The sequence below is a fragment of the Poeciliopsis prolifica genome, unplaced genomic scaffold (assembly GCF_027474105.1).
Source record: "Poeciliopsis prolifica strain line A6 unplaced genomic scaffold, Auburn_PproV2 SCAFFOLD003, whole genome shotgun sequence".
Lineage (NCBI taxonomy): Eukaryota > Metazoa > Chordata > Actinopteri > Cyprinodontiformes > Poeciliidae > Poeciliopsis > Poeciliopsis prolifica.
The window spans coordinates 16769183-16788069 of record NW_026562378.1 but is presented as its reverse complement, the minus strand read 5'-3'; the positions used below and the strand labels follow the sequence as shown (position 1 = coordinate 16788069).

General features: G+C 36.8%; 2 protein-coding genes across 4 annotated transcripts in view; one reads left to right on the top strand and one right to left on the bottom strand.

The window, feature by feature from the left end:
• Window positions 1–4588, bottom strand: part of LOC129352987 (uncharacterized) — a 17407-nt gene extending 12819 nt beyond the window's left edge. For both annotated transcript variants that reach the window (XM_055022208.1, XM_055022227.1), the window contains exon 1: window positions 4383–4588. The gene's annotated coding sequence lies outside the window, so the exon portion shown is untranslated. The remainder of the gene's footprint in view (window positions 1–4382) is intronic.
• The window catches only part of znf362a (zinc finger protein 362a), a 20893-nt gene extending 2006 nt beyond the window's left edge, over window positions 1–18887 (top strand). Inside the window, exons 2-9 of one of the 2 annotated variants that reach the window (XM_055022194.1) lie at window positions 3270–3333; window positions 5801–6008; window positions 6991–7116; window positions 8428–8755; window positions 11114–11338; window positions 12089–12167; window positions 13616–13774; window positions 15768–18887. In XM_055022194.1, coding sequence (XP_054878169.1) covers window positions 3271–3333; window positions 5801–6008; window positions 6991–7116; window positions 8428–8755; window positions 11114–11338; window positions 12089–12167; window positions 13616–13774; window positions 15768–15887 — 1308 coding nt within the window. In that variant the 5' untranslated portion in view covers window position 3270 and the 3' untranslated portion in view covers window positions 15888–18887. Of the gene's footprint in view, window positions 1–3269; window positions 3334–5767; window positions 6009–6990; window positions 7117–8427; window positions 8756–11113; window positions 11339–12088; window positions 12168–13615; window positions 13775–15767 lie in introns of both variants that reach the window. The other variant, XM_055022186.1, reaches the window with a different exon arrangement.

Below are 18887 nucleotides of genomic sequence, written 5' to 3'. Positions count from 1 at the left end.
TTAATCTAACCGTTTCTGAAAACAGTTGAAAATATGCAACAGAACGAGTTGCATATATTCAAAATATGTAATTCTAATACAAACATTTTTTAATTGATGGAGTTTAGAGAAACTGTGTTTCCTTTGCAACCCAAACACTTTAATGTTGGATCTTCAGACTCTTCTGTTTCAACTAAATTACATAAAATGTAAAACACATTTGTTCTTTTTAATCACAAAAAACTGCAAAGATTATATTGTTTCCTAAATAATCATTGTACATTTAGCAATATTGTTGAGAAACATAGAAATAAATAGAAACATTTGCAGTTTAAACCTCCCATGATCCTTTGCTTCAGAGGTTTTGCTTTGTGATTGGTTTATTGATTGTTTTCCATTTTGGTACTTTACTTTTTAATACTGGTGCTTCTGAGGGCATTGCTTCAGTATTTGCAGTTCACACTTTAATTACATCTTTTGGATTTTAACACAATTTATGGAGCTCATATTATGAGGAGATCTGTGGCTGAACAGTTGTGAGTTCGATTCCAGCTCAGAGGAAAATTAAAAATATATATATGTTTGTGCATGTATGTTCAAGTATTCATATCCCTTAAAGTTTTCCACCTATTTTCATGTTACAATCTTGAAGAGATTTTCTATAGATGGCCAACGCAAAATGGTTCACAATAGTGAAATGGATGGAAAATTAAAATTAGTTTTTAAAAGTATTTAAGTATCACAATTCTAGTTCAAGCTCAGTCAAATTGGATTTGGAGAATCTGTGAACACTCTTAAGTTTTTTGTGCAAATTCTTCTGTTCGATTAAGCTCTTTCCTTTGACTGGTCCATTCCAACACAAATAAGCTTTTGATCTAAACCCAATACCTTGCATCTCTACTTGGGTGATTAAAGGGGCAATATTATGTAAAATTGACTTTTTTTGAGCTTTACATCGTGTTATAATTTTATTTCTTCATCCTAAACTTGCCTGGAGTGTTGCTTTGATTCTTCCATGCATGTTTGAGAAACATTTCAATCTTCATGGCAACCATTCAGTTGTGCAAAACGCCTCGTTGGACTTAGCCCCGCCTTCTAGATCCAGCTCCTCCTTGGAGCTGCAGTTTCCATGCCTCACAGAGCAACCCTCTCCCACTCAGCTCCTTCAGACTAGCCGGCAGCAATTAGCAAACACCTGGTGGAACTGAGCGACTGCTGAGCTCATTAGACAAGCTGCTTCTCTGTGAAAGGCCGGTAAAAACATTATTAAAGGCTAAATAGAAAAGAGATGTGATGACTTCCTGAAGGTGTTGGCAAGAGCAAGAGTGTCTTAAAGAGACAGAGGCCCAATTTCAAGGCGTTAATTTCAAGTCAGTTCTTTTAAAGTCATGTTTGACAACTGAATGTAACATAATTACTTGAACAGCCTGATGTATATGAAGATTAAGTCACATGGAGGTGGACTCTGTTTACAAATTGTTGACTTCTGTAGGAACATGGTTGTATTTGGTTTTATTTAAGAGTGCTAAAGTAAAGGGGGTTAATATGCAGATTTTAGAATATGCAGATTTTAGAATATGCAGATTTTTTTTCACATGTAAAAAAGTAGATTTTACTTCCATATGAGATAATTATTACTATCTGTTGATCTAGCGTATCAACAGATAGTTGATACGCTAGATATCCTCACAAAAGTCAGCAAAGTTTGTGGTTGTAATGTGAAAGAAAGGGAAAAGAGTTAAGGGGATATGAGCACTGTGATCATTAATGATTTCAGATGGTGGCACAATTATGTGGCATGTCTGAGAATAAGACAGAAAATATCAGAAATGGTAAAGATTAAGTCTTTGATAGCCTGGATTGGATGCTGTTTGGCATTTTTAAATAGTAAGACAAACTGATGAAGAACTTAAACTTCTGATGAACTGAACATAAAAAATGAAAACATGTATGTCACGTGAAGCTCATTTCCAGAATTACAAATAATGGTTGTCGAACAAAGGCAAACAAAAAGAAAATTATTCAGGACAGCCTAAATCACTAAGCACAACAAACAGAGATGGCAATTTTCTATTTGACTAAAACCTCACTACAATCTTGTTGGAGCTCAAAAAGCAACGCAAAGATGCATAAAAGCAGAAAAACTCCCCTGAGGCAGAAAGCCCCCATCGTTATAGAAATTTTCTGGGAGGTGCATTGTGCGGCCGTACCTCTAGATGTATCGGTTTTGTTTCTCTTGGCTTGCAGATGTGGGCTGTGTTATGCTTCTGCTTAGCCAAACAGACTTAGGAATGGCTCTGTGTGCCAAAGCATGCAAGGCAAAATGTTTTAAAAAGATCTTCAAGAGGGTCGGAAAAGAGAGGCTATGGAAAGAAAGGCATTCAGAGCAAGACTTGAACTGTATGTGTTTCGCTTTGCCTTTAAAAAAGAACGATTACCAGCCGTCTGGTTAAATCTGATTAATGTAACAGAAGCCTTATCAATCATTGTGCTTCTCACTTCTCAGAGCTAAATTGTAGGTATTTTACAACTATTTCCATGAAGGTTTGGAAAGAAAAAAGGGTTTGCACTTAGGAATAAATGCTGCATGTTATCGAATTAGACATTCCTTATTTACAAGTTTCTGCAGCTTCTTATTCTTGAGATACTTTAGAAAACACTCCACCAAATTTGAGGTTTTCTCCTCACCCTTAACCAGTCAGGGCCCCTAGTTTGAAGGAGGAGACAGAAAGCGGCAGATTAGCATCTACGTCAAACTAGTAGGCTCTGTTATTTTCTGATAACTGTTGCACAACTAACAGTTGAAATCACATGGCAGTCTATCTCAAAGTCTGCATGCTCATCCTGCAAAAGTGTCTGAGAAGCCTCAGAGAAAGCAGCGAGTTTAATTTAGATTTACAAATCCTGCAGAATTAACTCATCCTGCTGGCTCATGAACATCCTCCCTGCTAGCAATATAATATGTTGGGCTGAAAATAGTGCAAGGATGCAAAGCTGGGTCAAACAGGAGCCTCTGTCCACAATACTCTTGGAAATACTCTATCACAAGACTGATTATTGCACCAAACAGTCCGCTGTTGTTTAGTTGTAGGGCCACCGACGTGGCTTTTAACCACATTAACAGCAGAAACGCACAGAAGTGTACGGGTCACAGAGCAGAAGAAAAATCTGAACAAACAGGAGTCATCAAAAAATACACACTGTGACAAGAGTTGGTTCAATATTTGCAAATTTCCTGCTGTTTCGTATGCCTGACATTGTCCTTTTTATAATGTGTGCATTTCTTTCAGGATGGCTGAACCGCGCTTTAACAATCCCTACTTTTGGCCTCCTCCTCCTTCTATGCCTGGCCAGGTGAGAACCACCTTTCACAACTAAAATTTCTTAAAGTTAGTCTTTTAGACTTCAATAAAAACATACAGTCCTGTATGACTATGCTATTATTTAAAAAAAATAGGTTTTCTGATCCTAAGCTCTGATAAAGAAGGAATATTGTAAATATTTATTTGTTTGAGCTGTCGACAGATCATTTTGACCAAAATGTAATTAAATAGCACACTGGGAAGCCTGATATCTATTCTCCTGGTTTTTACCAATGAATAAACTTATAAGCTGGATTTCAGTTTAAAACTACTGGCTCCTCTGAGTCCAAAAGTCTGAAAATATATATTTATTCTAATTGAAAGATTAATTAGTAAACACAAAACATCTTTGAGCTAAAACTCCCAAGAGTCAGCAGTTTTCCAACACAAATACAGGTACATTCAATAATTTAAAATCTTATTAAAAGTTAATTTATTCTACTAACTCAGGTCACTAAAGGAAACACATTTATGATGATTTTCCACTTACAGCACCTGAAAACACAACATGAGATTAGAATAGCAATTTTAATACGAAAATATGTGTTAGTGAGACGTTAAGGTTGTTAATTTCAAAAGTCAATTTTAATCTTACATTTATTGAATATGACTGTACAGGTAAGCAGTATTCATAATAAAAAAAAGAATAAACCAGCTTAAAATGATTGAAAATATGAAAGTAATGTCCCCTAAAGACAGTTAGTTTAGCTTTTCTGTTTGTTTTTGAGCTTTGTTAAGCTGAACAAGCTAGTAGCTGTGTTAGCTGCATTAGCTAGCCAGCAGCAGTTGGCCGTTTAGCTAACTGTCAGTTGTGATAGCCTCTTCAACTCAGTTAGCTCAACTGACCAGGTGTAGGTTTGGTGGCAGAAAATATGTCAAAAGCCTGACTACGTCATTAGTAATTAGTTAAAAAGTTTCTTTATTTGACCATCAGAAACAGCTGACTGGCAGCTGGCAGCAGCAAGCAAGAGAAGATTAGCATAACTGCATGCTACAACTGTCTCCCAACATAAAGAGAGTTTAAAGGAATAGTTTACATACCTGGAGCAGGGGGATTTCCTCTGGAAAAGCACAGAACTATAAAGTCTTTTAATGCCAACTGACAGCTTATTGAAAGAATTGAAAGGTTTAGCCATATCTTGGCAGATTTAGGTTTTATACAAACTGTCTAATTCACTCCACAGTCCACTCAACTATGTGATGTAAAGTTATCTGGAGTTCACTCATTGAGGTCCGCAAAGTCGGTCAGGACCCCACTGATAAACACCTGTGTGGTCTTCAGAACCTCTTAGAACAATTTAACTCAAGTAGCTCATAATAATTTAATACTTATTTATTTTTCTGTATTTTTTAACTTTCCGTACACATGTCCAAAAAGAAAAAAAACGCAATGGTGAAAAAAGAAACACAAGACAAACAAGTACAGCAATAGATAATATTTTAATACCAGTCAATGGTAAGAGCTTCAAGTGAAAAAAGTGTAAGTCAAAGTACAAGCTTATTTACCTTCACTTGTTTTACACAAGGCGTGATCGAAATCAAAGCAGCAGAATCTTTAAAATGACAAAATCTTAATAAAAGTCTTAAAACCACAAGAGAAAAACTGGAGGAAAGTATTTTCTTTCATGTTTCACATTTTCATTGCGTCAGTAAATGCAAAGCAGTTGATAATGATTGTCTCAATCCTGCCTCACTTGTAGACAGAAAGCACTTTTACTTTTGTAAAGTGTGAATATTTAACATGAAATAACATGGAAGCCAGTCGGTCTCAAACTTTTGATTAATTAGTTTTAGATCAAATTTCAATGAGTTCCCTGGACTACTGCTCCTTTTTTTTACATTTTAAACCTCAGCTTATCTGATATTCACCCGCACAAAAGCCAATACTTGATAAGAAGAGTGTTTGCATTTTATTTTTTAATGTCATTTAATCCCCAGATTTCATTCCAAAACCACATCTAAGCATTTTTCACTGCCCTAAATGAAGAAACCAGTGACTTGAAACAGCAGTTTAATTGGATCATTTGTCTTCTGCAATAACATAATTAAAGTTCGTCTTACAAAGGAGATAGATTAGACTTTAGGTGAAAAATTAGAAACATTGAAATGTATTTCTCAAAATCTTTGACGCATCAATTCAACAAAACCACAAAAGTAAGAAGAAAAAACAGGCACTTTTATATCCCCTGTGTTCTGGAAGTCTTTAAAAGTACATAAATATCTAATTCAATTTCAAAAGTAGCTATTTATTTGTAAAAAGAAGTTTCAAACGCAAATAAAACCTCAACAGGTTCCTTCAAAGTCTCAAAGCTTTGGCTGCAATGTCTGGTGTCAACCAATAGAGGGCACCATTGCCCTGAGAAGTGTCACTGATTGAACTGATGATGGCTGTTCTTCTGTCACTAATGGTGGTTTCTGGCTGTCAGCTGGATAACCTAGTCTTGATCAATAAAATCAAGGAGCAGCTGATGGCGGAGAAGATCCGGCCGCCACACCTGCCCGCCGTTTCGGCCGCCTCCCAGCAGCCTCTGATGTCTCCGTCGGGCCAGGCCGAAGGCAGCCAGCACGGGATGTCCAAAGCTCAGCAGGGGTCCGGGCTGCACAGTCCGAGCCCATCGCAGCCTGACATCGCCCTGCATGCCCGCCCTGCCTCCAGCTCTGTTACAGGTACTGCAACTATGTCCACACATGCAATTAGTCTAAATAATTCTTCAAAAACTAACCCATAAAAAGATTTGATCAGATTAATCACCCTCTGTGATTAATGATAATTAATCAGTTTACTTAACTTTTTTACTTGACATGCAAATATGCAAGTTTTCAAAACATTTTCTTACTTTTCCAGGTTTTTATATTTTATATAAGTAAGATTTAAAAGAAATCTTTTTGTTTTAAACTTTCATTTGGTAATAATTTTGTTTTTCATCATAATTTTATTTTACCTTATTGCAACTTCTTGTTTGTCTAATTTCTTCAGTTTAATTAGTTTTTAAAGTGTTTACTAGTTTTTATTAGTTAAATATTGATTCGTTTTTTTCATACTTTGTTTAATTTTTAGATGGAGAATTCAAAAAGGTCAAAGTATTGTGTTTATGTACACACCGATTGGGTAATGAATACTGACCGGAAAATACAATAAAGAAAATAAATGGTACAGTTTTCTCCCAACTTCTGCTGCCGTCATTTTGCAGACTAGCATAATTTTAACTCAACTGAAAACAAAAAATAACCATATAAGAAATTAGTCAAGTAAAAAAGTATTTGGTAAAAAGTCTACTCAAGTTCTAACTGATCAAAATATCAATCATTTTAAAATGACATAATCAGAGGGTCCAAAACATAAAGTTAAGTGGAAATTTTGGTATTTTAAGGATGAAAATGAGAATAATTTGTATGAGTAACAAAAAATTAAAAAAAGTACTAAACTTTAACAAAAACTGCAGGTGTGTCTTCGCCTGGTTAATTTTTGGTTAAAACATGAAAATAAAGAAATTATCCTCAATAGTAGCAATACTTCATGATAAAATGACTCTAGTACAGGGCAGAAAAATAACTATTTGAAAAAGGTTTCTTAAGTAAATGGAATTGAATAAAAGTAACCAGTTACTATCTAACTCTGATTCAGACTTATATTTTTCTTCTTAATTAGGTCGTATCCTTGGAGATGTGAACTTGAATTTGGACGACAAGGCGGCTCTGAAAGCCCGGGGTCTGTGGGAGGACTGGCACCTGCGTCAGCTCATAGACCATCCGTCCAGAACAAACCACGTCTCAGGTGAGCGAACACGTCCCAGCTGTCCGATAACTGAGACAAACCTGTCCTCTGTGGGTTCGCTTCACCTGCCTCAGAGGACTTTTATTTCCTTCGTTCTCCTTAAAGGCTGATTTGAAATAAAGAGGAAGTGTTCATTCGTTAATTAGCTGTAGATTAATTAATGACACTAGAGGAGCCTCAGAAATCTGGAGGGAAGATATAAAAATAAAAAAAGAAATTCTTTAAAAAAACATTAATTATTCATTTGTTATACATTTAATATGTTTTTATTTTTTATTATTATTAAATATTAATTTAAATAACTTATGGAATGTGGAGACAGAAGATACAAAACGCTGTAAAACGTTTGAGCTGCATTTAGTTGTGTCTACTATCTTTTACTCTTGCAAAGTAATTTAATGAGTTTTAGATTTTGAACCCAAAATGTGAGTTTGAAAAAGATAAACTTACAGTAGTAAGTTGTTGTGTTAACTTTTATTAATTCTGTCAAACCTCCAAGAGTTGGATAACCTACAGTTTTTATGTTAGCACTTAAAAAACTGAAAAAAGAAAAAGGACAGGAGTGGGAAATATCTCCCAGAATGCTTAGCGGCTTGTTTTTGTCTCCTGAGTAGGAAGTGCGTTACATCGATCTGAGTCTATTTGTTATTAAGGCAAATGTTTGTTTTTTTTTAAACCTTCAGGATAATGTCCCGTTTACACTAAATGTTTTTAAGCTGAATTTATTGTGATGTAAAATAAAATTCATCATCAGATCAGAAATTTTGTTCATGCAATTTGAAACAAGAATTTATATAAGCATTTCTTTTAATTTGATGTTGTGAGTGAAAATAATAGAGAAATGTGGCTCTTTAAGTAGGTAAGGGCTGATTTTTTTCTTTCACATTGTATTTAGTACACAGAATATTCACTGAACTGCAAAAACCGCACAGCATTCTGGGGGATGTAGGCAAAGGAAATACCTGGTTACCTATTAACACCCTATTAAGTAAGTTGTGGTTACTGATGAGTAACCTGATGAGTAACTTGCAGCAGTTTAAGGTTTTGCCACATATCTGCTTAAAAGTATAAAAAACAACAAAGTGAACTGAAAACTGGATAAAATAGGAAAGGTCATGCCACCACTATTTCAAATATTTAAAACAAAAACTAATCAATAATAATCAATATCAAGTAATATGAAATACTTACATCGGGATACATTTTCCAGCCCTAATAGCAGCTATAATGTAGCTTTTATTGAAACTGAAATAGCAAAATGTTTTCAATAATGTTCAGTAACGTTCTCATCTCCACTGTTGTTCCTGTCAGGTGTGGCTCTGGCGTCCAGAACCGGGAACCTCAGCACTTCGGAGATCATAACCCCAACAACACCCACCTCAAGCAGCCACAGCCGGCTGGGTGGAGCCCCCGCCCCTCACCTCATCTCAGGGCTAGCCGGCAGCCACGGGATGGAGCCCGGGAAGACCAACGGGGGCTTTGTGGGCCTCCTCGGCCCGCCGCCGAAGCAGGAACGAGGGCGCAAGAAGATCAAGGCCGAGAACGGCTCGTCGCTTTTGGTGGTCCCGTACCCGATCCTGGCCTCGGGCAACGACCAGTCCTGTGTCACCATCACCGCTAAAGAGGGTAAAACCTACAGGTGAGAAAACACTGGTGTATTCTGTTTGGAACTGGTCAATAAATCAGTTCCAATACATATCATGATCATTATCAATAGATGATAGAATATTCAATATGTAGACTACTCACTGGACTCTGGTCCAGAACCACACAGCATTCTGGGAGACGTAGGCAGGGGACGGGCTCAAACTTTCACGGCCAGATAAGTAAGATTGGTAGAACCGACCAGCTAATTCACTCTTTGGTTACCTAGCAACCCACTCACTCTTTGGTTACCTAGCAACCCACTCACTCTTTGGTCGCCTAGCAACCCACTCACTCTTTGGTTGCCTAGCAACAACCAATTGCCGCAGCAGCAGTTTAACAAGGGTTAAGCGTGTTGAGGTTTCACCAATGTGCCTCATAACTGCTTAAAACTAAAAAACAACAATGTGGAGAGAAAACTGGATAAAACAGGAACGGTCACAGCACCAGTTTGGACGTATTTCAGATATTTAAAGCAAAAGAAAAACCTGATATGCAACGCTAATATGGTGAACAGCACAAGAAATGTAGAAATGAAAATCAATAGAACAAATAAAATATTTAGAGAAAAATATAATTGTTGGGATATTTCCACCATAAAGCACACAAATACTCATAGAATATCAATGCAATGAATGCGACTTCAGTGATTAAATGAACCGATCCAGATTTTATTAAACTTTATCGTGCAGCTCAGTTTGACATCAACAAGCTATTTACCCTGAAGAACAAATAAAACCAGACTGCAGGGTTTATCGGTTTGTTATTGCAGATTCGTTTTAGTGACGAGACTTAGAAAATGAAGAGGAAACTGTTCAGGTTTTTCTTGCTGCAAAGCAGAAACAGGAAGAGGCTGAATGTGCTGAGCAGTAAAGCACAGGAGCACAGCTTTACTGCTTTCATATTTCAGTGGTTTCACGTTCTTCAGAGATATTTTTACACATCATTCGTAGTTTAACATGTCAGGAATGACGGTAGTGACGATAATCTAAATCTGTGACCGTTGGAAATGGTCCTCGATGAAGAAAACCAAAACAAGGGACTCACCACTGACCTAAATGGTGAGTCCATTTAGGTCAGTTCTCTGAAAGTACAGAGAACGTTTCAATTTAAAAAATGTAAACTGAAACAATGAGAGCGCACAGAAATGTAACAGCTAACAGTGTAATCTACCTTACAACAATGTCTAATCTCTGCGTTAGACATTTTGTCTGGGTTTTGTGTTGAAAGAACAGCTTGTATCAGTTAAACTCATATTAACTCATTTTGAATTGATTTGACCCCCAGACTGTTATTTTTTATTTGTTTCTTTGGGTTCATGTTGAAAACTCAAAGTTCTGTTTCTAAGATAATTAGAACGTTGCATTGGAAATATGTAACGAAAGGTCGTTTTTAATTTCAGGGTATTGAAAGTAGGTCGACATCATTGGTCAGGACTCCTGTTGTCATGATGCTCAGATGTTGTGGGTTTTGGTTTGTGGTTTTGTTTTGGGTCATTTCTTGTTCAATGTTTTGCATCTGTTTTTGTAAGTTTTTCTCTTCTTGAATAGTGTGTTTAGCTTATTCTAATTTACATTTCTTTTTTTTTCATATTCTGTCAGTTTCTTTTGCTCCTTGCTCATTGGGTTTGGTCTTGCCACGTCATAGTTTATTTTTCAGCCCTGACTTTTAGTTTTTTCTCTTTGGATTATTCCTGCCGGGTTCTTTCATCAGTTTTCTTAGTCATCATTAATGTAATTCATGCTGCTTGGGTTTGCTGTTAATTTTGGGTCTAGTAAGAGTTGGTATGTTTGTTTTCTTACAGTTTCTTCGTGGATATTCTGTTCTGTTTTTCTGTTTCTTGATTATGAAGCTATTTGTTTTTTCCTCTACACTTAAAAAACAAAAAACCAGGAAACTGGAATGTGACCGAAGCTGCATCAAACTCTTAATATGTGAATTTCCTTCCGGGATCAAAAAAGTATATTCATTCATTAAATCACTTTCCTCTCTGAATGTCCATATTCTTTCGTATCTGATATTCTTTGGGGTATTTTATTAGCAATAAGTCATAATGATCAAAATGAAGAGAAACAGACTCTTGAAACACATTGTACTGGTTTTTCTCTATTGACTTGAATTTCAGAATTTATTTATTAAATAAATATATTTTGAGATGTACGTCTATGTTTTCCAAATACTATTAAATAAATACTTACTATCTTAATGTAAATTCATCACTAACTGCTTAATATTCAAATTTTATTGTCCCACTTTTTGAATTTAAAATCTGGATCATATATAAGTTTTATCAATGATTTATTGATTTCTGTGTTTTCTTCCTGATGCATGTCTCCTGTTTTCCTGTTTCCAGGTGTAAAGTTTGTCCCCTGACCTTCTTTTCCAAGTCCGACATGCAAATTCACTCCAAAACGCACACAGAGGCGAAGGCCCACAAGTGCCCTCACTGCACCAAGACGTTTGCCAACGCCTCGTACCTGGCCCAGCATCTGCGCATCCACCTGGGCCTCAAGCCGTACCGCTGCTCCTACTGTGAAAGATGCTTCCGCCAGCTGTCCCACCTGCAGCAGCACACCAGGTCTGACCTCTGACACGAGGCTAGGGCTGCACAAAATAGCAAAGTAGAACGATTCCTGCTTTTAGCCGCTTTGCATCGTTCAAAGGAATGCAAGTGCTAGTGAACAACACTCAGCAGCTATAACGTAGCTTCCTCTGATAATATAAGTAGTCCTGGACTCGTTTTCTTTCCACCAGCTTTTCTTTTGAGCGACCTGGTTAAAATAAACATTGCTTTACGTGCTGTAACTCGCATGCCTCTAGGGAGCGGCTGCAGAGCACCAGTACAAATCTAGAACTCGACTGGAACTGGAACGACTGAAACCAAGGTTTAGTTTTTTTACCTCAATAATCCCGATCAAACTTAAGATCCAGGGAAACCCCTTTAGTTTATAAATTATGGACTACTTATTGTTGCTAAACAGGGGGAACCAGTATGTAGTTTCATATTTTTACCTTTTTGTCTTTCTTTTGATTTAGTTTTATTGTTTGTACTTCTAATTCATGTAAAGCACTTTGAACTGAAGAAGTTTATAAGGTAATAATTTTAGAGGGGTTGTAGTTATTTTGAATATACTGAGTTGGTGTTGATGCAACGTTCAAGAGCCAAAAAGTCATTTCAGATGTACAAAGGCTTAGGGTTATGTCGTTTTGCATTTTTCCAAAATTAAAATATAAAAAAGCCTTTTCTGGGTTGCCTCATCAATTCATATTTTATTTAGGTTGCTTTTATCTTCCTGTTTCACCTGTTTTTCTGTCTTTTGTGTTTCAGAATCCACACAGGTGACCGACCGTATAAATGCCTCCACCCAGGATGTGAGAAAGCTTTTACGCAACTCTCTAATTTGCAGGTAAACATGAGCCATTTTCAGACTCTCTGCCACATTACAACAACCAAAGTTAATTGTTTAGAAAATGACATGTAATGTGATCTTTGTGACCTTTTTGTTTTACTAAAGAACACAAAGAAGCCTCCTGAAACATCAGAAACATCTTCCGAACCACATTTTTTAAAAACATTTTTATTATATATAGATATATTATTAAGTATTGCTGGCAAAAGACTTCAGCTCCAATTTGAACTCAAAGTAAAGATTTTTATGCCGTTGGTCAGGAATTGTACACCTAACAAACCGGTGCCTTACAAAGAGAGTAAAAGCTCTCAGTGGCAGTTCTGATCCACCTATAATTCACCACAGTGACAAATTACAAAAAGTGTCATTTGAAATGCCAAAATTATGGCAGAATTTAGATGTTTAGAAAAAAGTACCCTGTAATTTATACTCCCATTCTGACCAACATCTTTCACCCAACAACTATGTCACTGTAACAACCAACTTTAAATCAAAGAAACTTAAATTGGTTGCATCTGTCTCAGTTTTTTTCAACGTAAGATTTTACAACAGTCAAAATAATTTTTCAGGAACACAGACTGGAAGTCTAGAAGTTCATTTCCCCCCAACTTCATATGGCTCATATCTGAAAATACACTGAAAGATACATGCCAAACTTTTAACTTTCCTCCCATAAAGTCACTTTTTTTTGTTGTGGTTCACTGTGATGATTAAAAGTAAAATCTCTCTTCAACTTTAACTTTAAACTGAAGCTTTGGGCCCGAAACCGACTAGTATGTGGAATTATTTGGAACAAAGATGATATACATGCTTTTAAAAACTCTGATATGTATGTTTAATCAGTATGAATGTGCTTGTATTTTTATGTGTGATATTCTTCTGTTTTCTGTTGTATTATGTCCTGTTTTCTGAAGCAGGTTGTTGTTGAAAATGAGATTTTGTTTTCAACTTACTCAGTTACATTAAAGTAAATTGTGGAGAAAGTATCTCCACAAGCTGATGACTAAAAAGAAAGTCAGGAATCTGTATCCTGGGGCTCTTTAAGTTCCTACAGTGGCTCAGTGGGGGGAAAAATGACCAGAAATCATTAAAATAAATGCTTTTTAAAAAGTCTAATCTTAGCAGTTTTTCCATGCATCTTTATGCAATATCTGAATGACACAAATGGTACAAGAAATGTGTTTTTGTTCGTTCAAAATTTAAAATACCAACAAGTTGTTTTCACTTCCAAACAACTTGTTGTCTTGCAGCTTTTTTAACATTTTATCAGATTGTATGTAGCTGAACAGAGGTCAAAACGGCTCTCGTGGTTATAATAATTGCTTACTAATAAACGGGGAAGTTAATTTTATGATAGATTTGTTGAACAAGCTGACTCATAAAACCCTTCTGTCTCCAGCTTGTCCTTAAGCACAAAGACTAACCTGAGACTTCATTTCTTAAAGTCTCACCAGAGGCAGCACAACAAGGACAAGCCCTTCAAATGCTCCAACTGTTTCCGTGCCTACTCAGACTCGGCCTCGCTGCAGATCCACCTCTCTGCACACGCCATCAAGAACGCCAAGGCCTACTGCTGCAGCATGTGCGGCCGGGCGTACACCTCAGTGAGTTCACAGAAACCTCTCTGTCCGTTTTACATGCAGGAGAAGCTGTGAGGGACTGTAAAGCACCGGGGAGTTCCCTTTAAAAAACTGTATGCAAACTCATAGAAGTTTGCATACAAAGAAGAGAACACAAGTTTTCAAGATTTAAGTTTGCAGAACTCAATAACTTGATCAGGAAGTTGTAATGATATAACTGCACATGTCTGTGCTGCAAAACCTCATTAGTTCTCCTTATTTGCAAACTCAAAATCTTGTAGTTTACATAAAATTAACTGAGCAACTTTGTGCAATTTTACTTAAGTTAACATAATAAATCTGAGTGTTTTCAGTACTTAAATGACACCCAATGCTTAATTTTTTAATTGGAAACTAAACATAAAAAAGAAAACACTTTCATGTATACAAATGTAAATTCCAAAAAAATAACTGATATGAGGTGCACTGCTCATGATGGTGAACTGACTGCATACATGAAGCTTTGGAGTTGCCATAAACATCTTAAAACAAATTTTTTTAAGACAAATAAAAATGGTTTATGTAGTTGCTGCTGCTGGTGGCACAATGCATTCTGGGATACCCTGCTGGCCAATGAAATACTTAACTTTTTGCCATTTACTCAACTTTAGTAGATGAACTTATCAAGCATTTTATGTTCAGTGGCTGACGGACCGTTCGGCTCCAAACAGATTCAGGAATCATTTGGCGAAGAGGTTCTGGTCTGACGAGTTTTTTTCTTCTTCTCTTTGTTGTTTATCGCACGGATTTTGTTCTTGCCATTGAGCTGGCTTCTCAGGACTTGCCTTATTCGTTGGAGGTATTTAGCTGTGGCTCCTTTCCTTGTGACCTCATCGAGGTTGCCATTTGCTTGTGGTATACCTAGGTACTTGTAGCTGTCCTCTATGTCTGCTATTGTTCCTTGTGGGAGTGAGACTCCTTCTGTGCGGATCACCTTCCCCCTCTTTGTGATCAGCCGACCACACTTCTCTAGTCCGAATGACATCCAATGTCCGTGCTGTAGATCCTGGTGGTGTGGATCAGTGAGTCGATGTCTCGCTCACTCTTGGCATACAGCTTGATGTCATCCATGTAGAGAAGGTGACTGATGTTGGCCCCATTTTTGAGTCGGTATCCGTAGCCAGTCTTGTTGATAATTTGGCTGAGGGGGTTCAGGCCTATGCAGAACAGTAGCGGGGACAGAGCATCTCCTTGGTATATGCCACATTTGATGGACACTTGTGCAAGTGGTTTGCAGTTGGCTCTATATATATATAAAAAAAAAATATTCCCTTCTCACCCACCGCGGGTGGTTCTTATCCTCTGAGCTCGGGTCCTCTACCAGAGGCCTGGGAGCTTGAGGGTTCTGCGCAGTATCTTGGCTGTGCCAAGGACTGCACATTTCTGGACTGAGATGTCTGATGTTGTTCCTGGGATCTGTTGTAGCCACTGCTCCAGTTTGGGGGTTACTGCCCCGAGGGCCCCGATGACCACAGGCACCACTGTGGTCTTCACCTTCCAGGCCCTCTCCAGTTCTTCCCTGAGGCCCTGGTATTTCTCCAGTTTCTCGTGCTCCTTTTTCCTGATGTTGCAATCACTTGGTATTGCTACATCTACCACAACGGCTTTCCTCTGTTGTTTATCCACTACGACAATGTCTGGTTGGTTAGCCATTACCATTCTGTCTGTCTGGATCTGGAAGTCCCACAGGATCTTAGCTCTGGCTATATATATATATATATATATATATATATATATATATATATATATATATATATATATATTCATTTAATGCTTCATGTTTTGAAACAGTGCACAATAACTTAGAAATGTATTTGGTATGTTGCATTTAAAACCTGTGTATCATATTTGGAGCTTCGGGTATTTTGGTGCTTTTTGTGATATTTTTTATAAAGTAATCTAAGTTCAGCCACAATAAAAAGCAGCTCTAAAACCACTGTGTTTTTCAGTGTACATTTAGTTTTCTTCTTCTCTCCAGGAGACGTACCTCATGAAGCACATGCCGAAACACGCGATGGTGGAGCACGTCATGTCCCATCATTCCCCTCAGAATAGGACAGGTTCTCCCAATATTCCCATTCGGATCTCCCTCATCTGAGCTCCACTGCCGTCGTCGTTCCTCCCACCACAGACTCCTACTGCCTGACGGACCGCTCGGCTCCAAATGGAGGCAGGAATCATTTGGCGAAGAGGTTCTCGTCTGACGAGTTTCTCCTTCTTCTCTTTGTTGCTAAAGAGGAAGTATTAACGGGATCATCCAAAGATGATTTCAGCACTTTCAGGCCTGACACTGACGGGCCAGATATTTGTTTGTTTTTTTTTGTTTTTTTTTTTTTATGGGACTTAAACAAGTATTGCTCCAGGCAGCTACATAGAGAATCTTTTTAAGTTTTGTGTTATACATATAACGTTGTTTTTTATAAACCGCTTTAATTAGCTCCCCTTATGTCATATATTATTAGTCTTCCATTATCTACAGATGCAGGCAATATTGCTGACAACCCTGGTGTGTAAAAAACGTCTAATTTACCGCATTTACTCAGTAAAATCTGTATTTATACAGACTTTTAATACGGATTTTACCGTTTTCATACGGTACATTCCTTGCAACCACAGCTGTCGGTATTTTACTGTAAACTATAAACTTTTTTTACAGTCTGGTTTGTAAAATGGCTTAGTTTTATTTTTTATTACACTGCCACAGTTTAACTTAAAATGAACGGAAAATCCAATAATTAAACGAGTATAAAAAAATTAATTTATGTTATGAAGTCATAAAATTATATCAAAAGTGATTTTTTTTTTTTTTTTTACCTCTTTGCAATAATATATGAGGCTTTTATTTTAGGAAGGTGGTGATATTAAAAATGATCTAAACTGAAACATAAGATGCTTTTTCAGTAAATCCAAACTTGAAAAATAGATTTATTATCACGTTACAATTTTCTGGCTTCTTTGGACGTGCAGCTCTGGAAAAAAATTAAGGCACCACTTAAAATGATCAGTTTCTCTGATTTTACTTTTTGTAGGAATATGTTTCAGTCAAACATATTCTTTTCTTGTTCTTTTGTTCTATGAACTACTGACAACATGTCTGAAATTCAAAGCACAAATTTAGGATTTATTTGCAGAAAATGAGAAGTGGTCAAAATAACAAAAGGTGCTTTCTGACCTCAAATAATGCAAAGAAAACAAGTTGACGTTCATTTAGGAACATTAATACGATTGATTTAACTCAGGAAGAGTTCAGAAAACAATGTCTGGTGGAATAACCAGGAGGTTTTCAATGGGGTTCAGTGCTGTGGGCTCTTAGTTTTTGTTCCAGACCTGTAAATCTGATTTTATGCCAGAGAAAAGCCTCATCAGACCTACCATCACAAACACTACTGGGACTTTAACTGGAAATATCTGCTTTGGTCAGATGAAAGTAAAATTAAGCCTGAAACAAAGGAAAAACATTTGTAAATTTGCCTCATTCCCAAAGTTAAGCATAGTGGTGGATCTGTGATCATGTAGGGAAGAACTTGGAGTCTGCAGGATCCAGATGTCATAAATGGAAAACGAGATTATTTTCCTGATTGGTAAATGTTCTCCAATTAAGGGTTGGATTTGTATTACATTTTCAAAACAGAAAGATTAATTTAAAGGTTATTTTACACGTCTCTTAGGTGGATTGTCAACATATTTGTCTGTAAGTTAACATAAAAGTGTAGGTTTGTGTATTCATGCGTGTTTTTAACACTAAGGCATTTGATGTGTCAGCAGCTTCAGTTCCAGTGATTTCTTCGCCTTCTTGCCAAACTTAGAATCAGACGGAGAGGTTTGGCGAAACTTCACCGACAGTCACCTGAAGAAAATCTAGGTTGAGGGAACTGTTGAGTTTTTCACATCACTGCAAAATGGACCAGAAAAAGCTGAAGTATTCAGAGGGTGAAGGCAAAACTCCTCAATCTGTTTCCCTTTGACAAAAATAGGGGTTATTTTTTTTTGGTTGTTTTGAGAAATAGATGTTATTCACTTAAAGAAGTCACGTTATTTAGCCTTTTTAGTTGGCGTTCTCTTCATGATATCCTTGTCCTCTCTTGATGAAGATACTACAAAAAGTTATCCAAAAAAAAAAACAAATTGGATTTTATTTGTGGATCATATTTCGGCAGCAAGGCATTTGAAAGTGCTTTACGTAATAAAAACACAAAAATCAACTGAAACATCAAATTTTTCCAGGTGCCATCATTACTCATCAGATATGTTTGGGAGCAAAAGGCAACTCTAAACAGGTGGGTGTTTAGATTTAAAGTTACTCTGGGTTTCAGCTGTTTTGCAGTTTTTTGGAAGTTCATTCCAGATTTGTGGTGCATAGAAGCTGGATTTGGTTCTGCAGAGCAGACCAGAACCAGAAGACCTGAGAGATCTGGAAGGTTGATACTACAGCACAGTACTGTACTGTGTGTGACAAGTCGACATGAAGTTACTTCAATTTTTCTGCCTTTTCTTTGTACTTGTCTTAACTGTGAAAGGCCTGTGTGACACGGCTGCTCATCTTTTTCTTTATTCCAGGATCATTTCAAACACCATGCATCAGAAATATAACTTTGATTAAACAAGTTCAAGGAACAAAACCCTTATTAATCCATTTTAAATTATTACATTTCATTTTCTCAGACCCAAAGTCTTGTTCTCTGAACTCATGTTATGACCAAGAATTATGACCAAGAATCTGAGACATAAGATAAATAAAGAGATCACAAACATGTTTTCCTCTCCACAAGTTAGTTTTTTTGTTTAATTAGTGACTAATGTGGAAACAAAATGAACATAAAAGAACCCATGGATGTATTTAATATACAAGTTAAACATCATTACGAGGATCTTAGTCAATTTACAGCTGCAGTCTGAGGTGGGCACATCAAACATGACGTTTTCCATGTACTTATAAAAGTATACTTTATTTTACAAGTGTTTAAGGCCTTAACTTTGTGTACAACAGCTGAGTTAATTTGTAACCTACTTAACATTCATCTTTTATGTCGGAGCATGAGAAATTCTGTAAATAAACTACTAACTGTCAAAGCGATTGTAATAAAAGTGTTTTTATTGA